This window comes from Portunus trituberculatus, chromosome 34, assembly GCF_017591435.1.
Source record: "Portunus trituberculatus isolate SZX2019 chromosome 34, ASM1759143v1, whole genome shotgun sequence".
NCBI classification, from domain to species: Eukaryota; Metazoa; Arthropoda; class Malacostraca; order Decapoda; family Portunidae; genus Portunus; species Portunus trituberculatus.
This window is the reverse complement of record NC_059288.1, coordinates 10,156,381-10,166,380: the sequence shown is the minus strand read 5'-3', so window position 1 is coordinate 10,166,380 and position 10,000 is coordinate 10,156,381. Positions and strand designations below refer to the sequence as shown.

Here is a 10,000-nt window from a genome sequence, read left to right as displayed (position 1 = left end):
TTAGGTGATGGAGGAAAAATGTCTTCAAACCTACTCCTTCACTGGCCAAGCAAAAAAAAAAAGGAAGAAATGTAAAGAAAAAAATGCCTCCAACCAGTTTCCAAAAGACTCGAATAGAAAAGTTAGGTGATGGAGGATTAGTGTCTTCAAACCCTCTTGTAAGTTTAATTCACACTGGCCAAGCAAAAAAGAAGGAAAGAGAAGAAAAATGCAAAGAAAAATGCTTACTACCAATTTCCAAAAAGACTGTCAAATAGAAAAGTTAGGTGATGGAGGATTAGTGTTTTCAAACCTCCTCCCTCTTGCAAGTTTAACCGTTTTAGTACTGGGATGCATTCTTACCTTAAGTTTTGGGTGTAATTAGATGGTTTTATTAACATTAAAAAGGGCCTATGGAAGTCAGAAGATTAATGGCCAAAGTCTTCACTATTTTAATTCCTACAAGTTTTTGAAGCTTTATAAAATCACCCAATAGTAAGCAGAATAAATATGAAAACGTGTCATGGTACTGAAGAGGTTAAGTCATAGAAAGGTGGAAGAATCAGGCCGAGAGTTCCAGAAAAAGGGATGAATGATTCAGAGTAATGGTTAACCCTTGCATTAGAGAGATGGAGAGAATAAGGCTGAGAGAAAGAAGAAAAAGAAAGTCATGTTTTAGCAAGGCACTTCACCCACACCACGACACTCGCTCCAATGATAAACAACTTCCTCATGTCCCAGATACAAGGTCAAGCTAGTTTAGATAAGGTTGGATAATGTCAGGTTAAGATAGGTACAGGTATGATGGTCTAGTTAGGTTAAGTAAGGCTAGATAAGGATACGTTAGGTCAGGATCGGTCAAATAAGGCTTTACCTGCGCCATGACACTCGCTCCAATAATAAACGACTTCCTCATGTCACCAATGCGGAAGAGAAGGCAGAGATTCCCGTCACGCAGACAGATGCAGGCTTGGCGGGAGAATATGATGGTGTTGGAACGCTGCTTTGCTCTTGTCAGCTTGGCAAACACCACGCCCACCATGAACGCTTGTAGAATGACGCCAGTAATACTCTGGATGCACATTATTAGCACTGCTTCTGGGCATTCCTCTGTGATGTATCTGAGGGGGAAGCAGTAGCAGGTGGAGGATTAGCCAAGTGAGATTAATTTGCTAGATATTGTGTCAGTTTATTATTTATTTACTTCATCGCATCAGTCTTAATTTCTTCAGTACCAGGATGCAATTTCATATTCATTCTGGTTACTATTTTGGATGATTTTTATATACACCATCAGAAATGTATGTTGGGATTTGAATAGTAAAGACTCTGGGCCATTGATCTTTTGACCTCCATAAACCCTTCCTAATGCAAATAAAATTGTCTAATCATACCCAAAAAATCAAGGTGAAAATGCATCTCAGTACTGAATGGGTTAACTTAATCACTAGCCTCTTTTAGACTTATTTTCTTATTCTACAGCCACATTCATCTATAGTGCTATCTAGAAACTGCAATGCAAAATATATTCTTATGTTATCTGTTTCTTTCAAATGTTTATAAAGACTCCATAGATAGATAGATAGATAGATATAGATGTTTATTGAGGTAAAGTTAGTTAGTTAGGTTAGGTTAGGTTAGGTTAGGTTAGACTAGATTAGATAAGGTTAGGTTAAGTCAGGTAAGTTATGTTTAGGTTAGGTAAGGTGAGGGATAGATAGATAGATATAGATATTTATTGAGGTAAGGTAAGGTTAGGTTAGGTGAGATTAGACTAGATTAGATAAGGTTAGGTTAAGTCAGGTAAGTTAAATTTAGGTTAGGTAAAATGAGGTTAGGTTAGATTAGATTATATTAGGTTAGGTAAGATAAGGTTAGGTTAGGTAAGATAAAGAAGGGTTAGGCTGTGATGACATTGGGCTAGGTTAAAATAGAGTTTCTTTAGGATAAGTTAGGTTGGGTTAAATTGATATATGTTGAATTAAGATAGGTTAGGTCAGGTTAGAGAGAAAAAAAGAGAGAGAGAGAGAGAGAGAGAGAGAGAGAGGAGAAAAGTTAAGTAGATTAGGATGCATTAAGAGAGAGAGAGAGAGAGAGAGAGAGAGAGAGAGAGAGAGAGAGAGAGAGAGAGAGTTATGTTATGTTAAAGGAAGAGAGAGAGAGAGAGAGAGAGAGAGAGAGAGAGAGAGAGAGAGAGAGAGAGAGAGAGAGAGAGAGAGAGAGAGAGAGAAAAAGTTAAGTTGGATCAAAATAGACTAAGTTAGGTTAAGTTTAGGGATGGTTGAAGTTAGGTTAGGTTAGAGTGAAATATGTTATTTTAGGCAACACTCCTGACCTGTAGCCGTAGCCAATGGTGTGCTGCGTTTCGATGGAGAAGAGGAAGCTGCCAGTGAAGGTCTGCACATTATTGATGCAGGGCGGGTGGTCCGAGTCCTCCTGGTCGTCGCCGTGCACCTTGATGATCATGTACCAGATGAATGCAAAACAGAGCCAGCTGTAGGAGAAGTCATTGTAAGGGGACTTTACTCACTAACCCACTGGTGTGTTTAGCACTTTCAAGATATTTGTCCCTGTCTTTTGGTTAATTCTTTACCAGTCTTTAAGGGAACTAGCATTTCAAGTGGGCCTTCTCTTTTAATCTTTTGTTGCTCTTGGCTGGTTTCCCTTCTGGATAGAAAAAACAAAAGCAGTGGGACACTTTTTTTACTGAGTTCGGTACAACTGGACAATTTTATTTACATTAGGAAGGGTCTATGGAGGTCAGAAGATTAATGGCCAAGGTCTGTACTCTTTCAATCCCCCACGAAAGTTTCTGAAGCTGTAGGAAATCACCAAATATTTATCAAACGCATTTCAATCAAGTTTTCGGTGTGACTAGATGATTTTATTTACATTAGGAAGGGTCTATGGAATTCTGAAGCTGTAGGAAATCACCAAATTGTAAGCAGAAAGAATATGAAAACCTAACATGATAGATGAAGGTAAGAGTGATAAAGAGGAAAGACAAAGTGAGCTGCAGTGAAGGAAGTCTGTCTTATGAGCGTCACTTACAAACTAGATGAAGGTAAAAGCAAAACTAGGTGTAAGAGGAGATATATCAGTGTTTTTGGCTTTACTTCCTAACCCACTGGTATGTTTAAAGGCTGAAGGTAATGAAATAGTGAAGAAATGAGAAAAAATGCAAATGAATAAATAAAAAAGTGAAGCCAGCTGTAGTGAGGGAATTCAGTGTTGTGGGCTTTACTTACTAACCTACTTTAATGTTTTAAAGGCTGAGGGGAACAAAAACACTCACTAACCCACTGGAGTGTCTTAAAGGCTGAGGGTTATGAAATAGTAAAAAAAAAAAAAGCAAAAGTGAAGAAAACTAAAGGAAAGCCAGCAGTGAGGGAAATAAGTGTTGTGGGCTGTACTCACTAACCTACTTGAGTGTTTGATGGCTAAAAGCAACATGAGGGAGTGAATAAATGAGGCAAAGACAGCTACAATAAACGTACTGGAGTGTTGAGGGGCTGGACGAGTGTGTCCTTTGGTATGCTGGGGCCACACTGCGGGGATGCCACGGACCACTTCAATGTACAGGTGTGTTTTGGGGGGGGTGTTTGAGGGTGTGAAATAAAAGAAAGCCAACTAGTAAGGGAATTACTGTGTTGGAGGAGTGTTTGAGAGCCAAGGATGATAAAAAAAAGTAAAAAAAAGATGAGACAAAGGCAGTTATAATGAACCCACTGGAGTGTTGAAGGGCTTGGGGTAACAAAAAGTAAAAACAACAAAAACAAAGGCAGTTAGTGAGGGAAATGCTGTTAGGGGAATGTTTGAGAGCCAAGGATGATAAAAAAAAAGTAGGAAAAATAAGTGTAAGACAGCTACGAGTCCACTGGAGTGTTGAAGGGCTGAGAGTAACAAAAGAGTGGAGAAAAGAGCAAAAACAGTCAGGTACAGTGATAGAAATACTGTGTTGGGGAGTGTTTGAGAGAGCCAAGGATAATGAAAGAAAAAGTAAGAAAAATAAGTGTAAGACAGCTGCAATAAATCCACTGGAGTGTTTAAAGGCTAAGGACAACAAAAAGTGAAAAATTGCAAAAAACAAAGCCAGCTAATGAGGGAAATGCTGTGTTGGGGGAGTGTTTGAAGACCAAGGATGAAAAAGAAAGGCAAAAAAAAAAAAAATGTAAAATAGCTACAATGGAGTGTTGAAGGACTGAGGGTAACAGGAATGTAAAAAAAGGAAAAAAAAATAGACCTGCAGGAAATAATGTGTTGGAGATGACTTCCTAACCCACTTGAGTGTGTAATGGCTAAAAGTGATAAAAGAAAATGAAGAAATGCAGCCAAAACAGCTGCGATGAATCCTATAGAATGTTTAAGCTTAAGACCAAGAGCAACAAAAAAAGGTGAAAAAAAGGAAAAACAAAAGACCTGCAAGAAATAATGTATTGGAGGCTTAATTTCCTAACCCACTTAAGTGTCTAATGGCTAAAAGTGACAAAAGAAAGTGAAGAAAGAAAGCCAAAGCAGTTAAGATGAATCCCCAAGACTGTTTAAGACTGTTTAAGGGTTGGAAAAAAAAAAAAAAACTAAGAAATATTGTTAGAGACTCCACTCACTAACCCACTGGAGTGTTTAAGGTTTAAGGGCAATAAAAAAAGGTGAAAGAAAAAAAAAGACAACTGTAGGAAATATTGTGTTGAGGACTCCACTTATTAACCCCACTGGAGTGTTTAAGTGCTGAAGGCAATAAAAAAAATGAAAAAAAGAGGAAAAACAAAAACAGCTGTAGGAAATATTGTGTTGAGGGCTTCACTTTAAAGACCTAGGAAGAAAAAGTGATAGAAATAGAAAATAAAAAGCAACTGAAAAAAAAAATATTGAGCTGGGAGTGTTTAAGGGCTGAGGACAACAAGAGGGTGGAAAAAAAGAGAAAAAACAAGAGATATGCAAGAAATATGTTGAGGGTTTCACTTACTAACCCACTGGAGTGTTTTGAGGGCCAGTAATAAAAAAATAGAAGAAATACGACAAAAACAGCTACAATAGAAGGAAGGACTGTGTTAAGACCTCCACATTGACTTATTGAATAGATTACGTTTTCTTTACTTTTCATGTTAAGTCAGTCTCTCTCTCTCTCTCTCTCTCTCTCTCTCTCTCTCTCTCTCTCTCTCTCTCTCTCTCTCTCTCTCTCTCTCTCTCTCTCTCTCTCTCACAAACATGAAAACGGTCGACTTCCTTAATCTCTTCAGTACAATGATGCGTTTTCATATTCATTCCGACCTCCTTCCTTGTTGTATACACTGTTACAACAATAAAGTTATCAATCAGTCACTTAATCTGGTTACTATTTGGTGATTTTACTCAGCTTCAGAAACTTATGTTGGGATCTGAATATTAAAGTCATTAATCTTCTGACCTCCATATATAGACCTTTCGTAATGTAAATAAAATTGTCTAATCACACCCAATAATCAAGGTAAAAATGCGCCCTACTATTAATTGAAGAGGTTAACTCCTTCAGTACCATGACGTGTTTCCATATTCGCTCTGGTTACTGTTTGGTGATCTTATACAGCTTCAGAAATATATGTTGGAGATTGGAATAGTAAAGACTGGCCATTAATCTTCTTCCTTATGTATATAAAGTCGTCTAATCACACCCAAAACTCAAGATTTTTAAGTTGAGATTTGTGCACGATTAGACCATTTTACTGACATTATGAAGGACTCTATGGAGATTAATGGCCACAGTCTCCACTATTCTAATCCCTTCCACATAAATTTCTGAAACTGTAAAAGTCGCCAAATAGTAACCAGAATGAATATATAAATACGTCATGGTACTGAAGGGGGTTAATCTTGGGACCTCCATAGACCCTTCCTAATGTCAATAAAATCACCTAATCACATCCAAAAACGCAAGGTAAAAATGCGTCACATTATTGAAAATATAAACAAACACCACACAAGGAAAATTCACAATAAAAACCAAATAAACACATTCCCACCACCACGTCCCTTACCGTACCTTATGATGAAGCCCAGGAAGAACACGAGGAGGGTCCAGCGCCACTGCACGTCGACCAGCGTGGTGTAGAGGTCCTGTAGGTACCGAGAGCGTCTTTGGCGGAGGTTTGCATAGGTGAGGTTGATGTCTCCGTTACGCCGGATGATGTAATGGCGAGACCCGGGGTTCAGGACGCCTGCAGAGAGAGAGAGAGAGAGAGAGAGATTAATACATTTATTGTTGAATTAATAAATAAATACAACAAAGGAGGGGGATGGACCTTGTCACCCACCCCCTGGGCAAAGACTTAAGGTTAAAGTACCAAAAATATAACAATAGACAATATACATAACAAGAATACAAGTACTTCAATAAATAAATACAGATATTGCACACCTTATTGCATAAACATCCTACAGTCTGGGGGTAAACTGAGGATATTTCTTGAGTATATCCCTGAGAATGGTTGAGTCTAGGAGATAGTCAATGAGGCTGTACAAGTCGTGTTGACCTTGTGGCCTAAATTTAGCAATGATAGAACATTGCATGATATAGTGATGCAGAGTGTGTCCCCTTGGTGCAGCACACAGCACACACCACACACGCCGGGAAGCGGCGAGGCAAATGGGCAAGCCTCTTAATGTGTGGCCCCTGTTCATCTAGTAGTAAATAGGTACAGGATGTAACTCGAGGGGTTGTAGCCTCGCTTTCCCGGTGTGTGGAGTATGTGGTCTCAGTCCTACCCGAAGATCGGTCTATGAGCTCTGAGCTCGCTCCGTAATGGGGAAGACTGGCTTGGTAACCAGTAGGCGACCGAGGTGAATTACCAGGAGAAGCACTGACTTCCCAAAAGTATTTGTAGCCTAATCTGAGCCTCATTGCCACCCTGTCATGTGATGCAGTGTGTCTCCCGTAGGTGTAAGCACAACTCTGGGAGACACGTGCATAGTGAAGACTAGTGCTACTGCCCCCATGGTGAGAGACCCTGACTACCCCTATGGCAACAAAGCTCCAACTGATCACTAATGCTACTTTGTACAAAGTTCTTAATGCTACTCTTAACATAACCCAGAGTGTGCTCAGTGCCAGGGTCCACTGTGTCATCTTGGAGGGCACACTGAGCAAGGCGGTCTGCTTTTTCATTTAGCAGGATACCCACATGAGAGGGTATCCAGATGAAATGGACCGTGGCACCAACATCTAGGGTGTGGATGAGATCTAGACACTTATTAACTAGATCACAGTCCATGGGGAGGTGGATTGAAGGGCATACAGTGCAGCCTGACTGTCAATAAAGAAATATACATTCTTATTTAGGGGCGCCACAATATGTACAACAGAGAGAGAGAGAGAGAGAGAGAGAGAGATTACGTGTGTGCGTCTCCACTCATCTCTCTCTATACATTCATTCATTCCCTTAATTTATCGGGTTAATGATCAATGTATCTATTATCTCTCTCTCTCTCTCTCTCTCTCTCTCTCGGTCCAGTAATCAGTAATAATCTAGTAATAACTCGCGCCTCATCCCCCACACTCATCTACACTTGCAAGGAAGGCGTCACCGCTTGCCTGGACATTGCGTCACGGTCTCTCCTCACCACCCGGTCTCGTATCCTCAAACATCTCTTTGCTTCACCTCCACTATTTCAAGACTGTTTATTTTAATTGACACGTGTTTTCTAAGGTGTTTTGACTGTTCTAGAGGCAAAGTGACAATATTTCTGCATTATTAAGTGGAGTAACACTTGAAAACCCCGCTAATCATGTCTGTGGCCTTGCAAAATAGTCGTGGTGAGAGAAAAGAGAGATTTTTAAGTGTTTTGACGGTTTTAGAGGCAGAGTGACAAGATTGCTGCATTATTAACTGGAGAAACACTCTTGAAAGCCCCGCTAATCATCTCTGTGGCCTTGGAAAACAGTCGTGGTGAGAGAGCAAATCGTTTCTGGATACTGACCTTGCTGGCGCCACACACAGATAGATAGATAGTTAGATATTTTTTGACCACAGTTACATTGGAAAGAAATTACATAAAAGTGTTAAAAAGAATTGACAAAGCATAATCTAAAACTCACTAAAAAACTAATAAAAGCTAAAAGAAACTAAAAGTACACAGACCAGAACTAGCGTATCATCATGCCAAATTTCAAAAACCTAAAACTTCTAAAAAGAAACATTAATAAAAGAAAAGTAACTATGCGGTCCACAAAAAAAAAAAAATGAAATCTTTAATCTCTAACATTAAAACAGACAACTATACATTAAAAGTATAAACCATCCAAACAACACTAAATGACAGCCACTGCTACACCAAAAGAGAAATCTAATCCATTATTACTATTGCAGAAACCTCAAAACACTCCTACTCATTACTAATATGATTTAAGAATATCATGAACAATTTTGCAAACGACATCGTGTGTGTACTTGCCACTGAACACTTCCTCAACCTGAGTCAAGCCTACACTTTGCCTAATACCTCTCGTAACGGGACAGTTTTCATCAACATGTCACTCAGTCTGGACCTCTCCGCATACACATATCCGTTCCTCTCTTGGTATACGACACCACACCTGTTCCACCTTCTTGTTTCAATACACAAGCTATGACTCGATACGCGGAAGCGAGTGAACGCCATTCTAAACCGATCGTTCACCGTATGACGTTCCTTGTATATACCATGAAGCATATCATTGGGATTCAAACGTCGGTACACTTCAGACCTTGAGCCAGTGGACGCTGTGATGCGTTCATATACATTTTGCATTAAATGATTCATGTCTGGTATATTCGTATCTTTAAACCTTCGAATAGTCCTGCTTAATGTAGAGTTGCTTCTAGTAGTTATTTCAATCGAAAAAATCAAGGGATCATCTGGTAACTCCGACCTTTCTAATACCATTTTTGAGAAAAAAACTTATGTTGTCTAAAATTCACCAAGTCTGCATGGTAACGACGGGTATCCTACCTCGGCGTAACACACACACACGGTAGCTCAGTGGTTAGAGCGATGGCTTCACAAGCCAGAGGACCGGGGTTCGATTCCCCGGACGGGTGGAGATATTTGGGTATCTCCTTTCACGTGTAGCAGCTGTTCACCTAGCAGTGAGTAGGTACGGGATGTAAATCGAGGAGTTGTGACCTTGTTGTCCCGGTGTGTGGTGTGTGCCTGGTCTCAGGCCTATCCGAAGATCGGAAATAATGAGCTCTGAGCTCGTTCCGTAGAATAACGTCTGGCTGTCTCGTCAGAGACTGCAGCAGATCAAACAGTGAAACACACACACACACACACGTTCCTTAACCATTACCTCATTACACGCTGGCGGAATACGATGTTCTGATCTCCTCTCTGAATCTCTTTGCCCTCTCTCTGCTGTTTTCCTTGGCCGCGGTTTCATTAGACGTGTTTTCAAGTGTGTTTCTCGTGTTAATCTGTCACTAGACGTGAAGAAACGCTCTGGAAAACTCGTATCACTTTAACTAGAGACTAATTCTGTTTTCCTTGGACGCAGAGATCATTAATCAGGTTCTTAAATGTGTATTTGTAGAAACGCACTGAAAACTCGCGTCACTTTAATTAGAGACCATTTTACTGAATTCCTTGGCTGTCTTATAACTGTATTCTTTGCCCACGGAGATGATTATCAGGGTTCTCCAGTGTTGATGATGTAGATACGGTGTTAATCAACCGCTAGACTTGTAGAAACACACTGGAAAACTTGTATAATTTTAACTAAAGACTAATTTTGTTTTCCTTGGACGTAAAGATCATTAGTCGAGTTTTTTAATGTTTTTTTCGAGTTTACGATGTGGATACGGTGTTAATCTGCCGCTAGACTTGTAGAAGGAAAGACCGCCGTGGTACAGTGGATCCATGCGTGCTTTGGGGTCCGAGGGGTCTCCAAGCGCATGGGTTCGAATCCTGTCCACGGTCAGAGTGTAGGTTGGGCTTCCTCACTCGGGACAACGGTTTCCTAGCGGGTGGGCTTTGAGATAGGAGGCACCCCAAAAAAGTATCTTCACAT

General features: G+C 40.1%; 2 protein-coding genes across 5 annotated transcripts in view; one reads left to right on the top strand and one right to left on the bottom strand.

Annotated features, from left to right (window-relative positions):
- The window catches only part of LOC123512613, a 77,170-nt gene that overhangs the window by 14,858 nt on the left and 52,312 nt on the right, over window positions 1-10,000 (top strand). The window lies entirely within an intron of this gene.
- LOC123512612 (G protein-activated inward rectifier potassium channel 3-like) overlaps window positions 1-10,000 on the bottom strand; it is a 30,341-nt gene that overhangs the window by 4,492 nt on the left and 15,849 nt on the right. For both annotated transcript variants that reach the window (XM_045269046.1, XM_045269045.1), the window contains 3 exons: window positions 5,999-6,173; window positions 2,315-2,473; window positions 854-1,100 (listed from right to left, as the gene is read on the bottom strand). In XM_045269046.1, coding sequence (XP_045124981.1) covers window positions 854-1,100; window positions 2,315-2,473; window positions 5,999-6,173 — 581 coding nt within the window. The remainder of the gene's footprint in view (window positions 1-853; window positions 1,101-2,314; window positions 2,474-5,998; window positions 6,174-10,000) is intronic.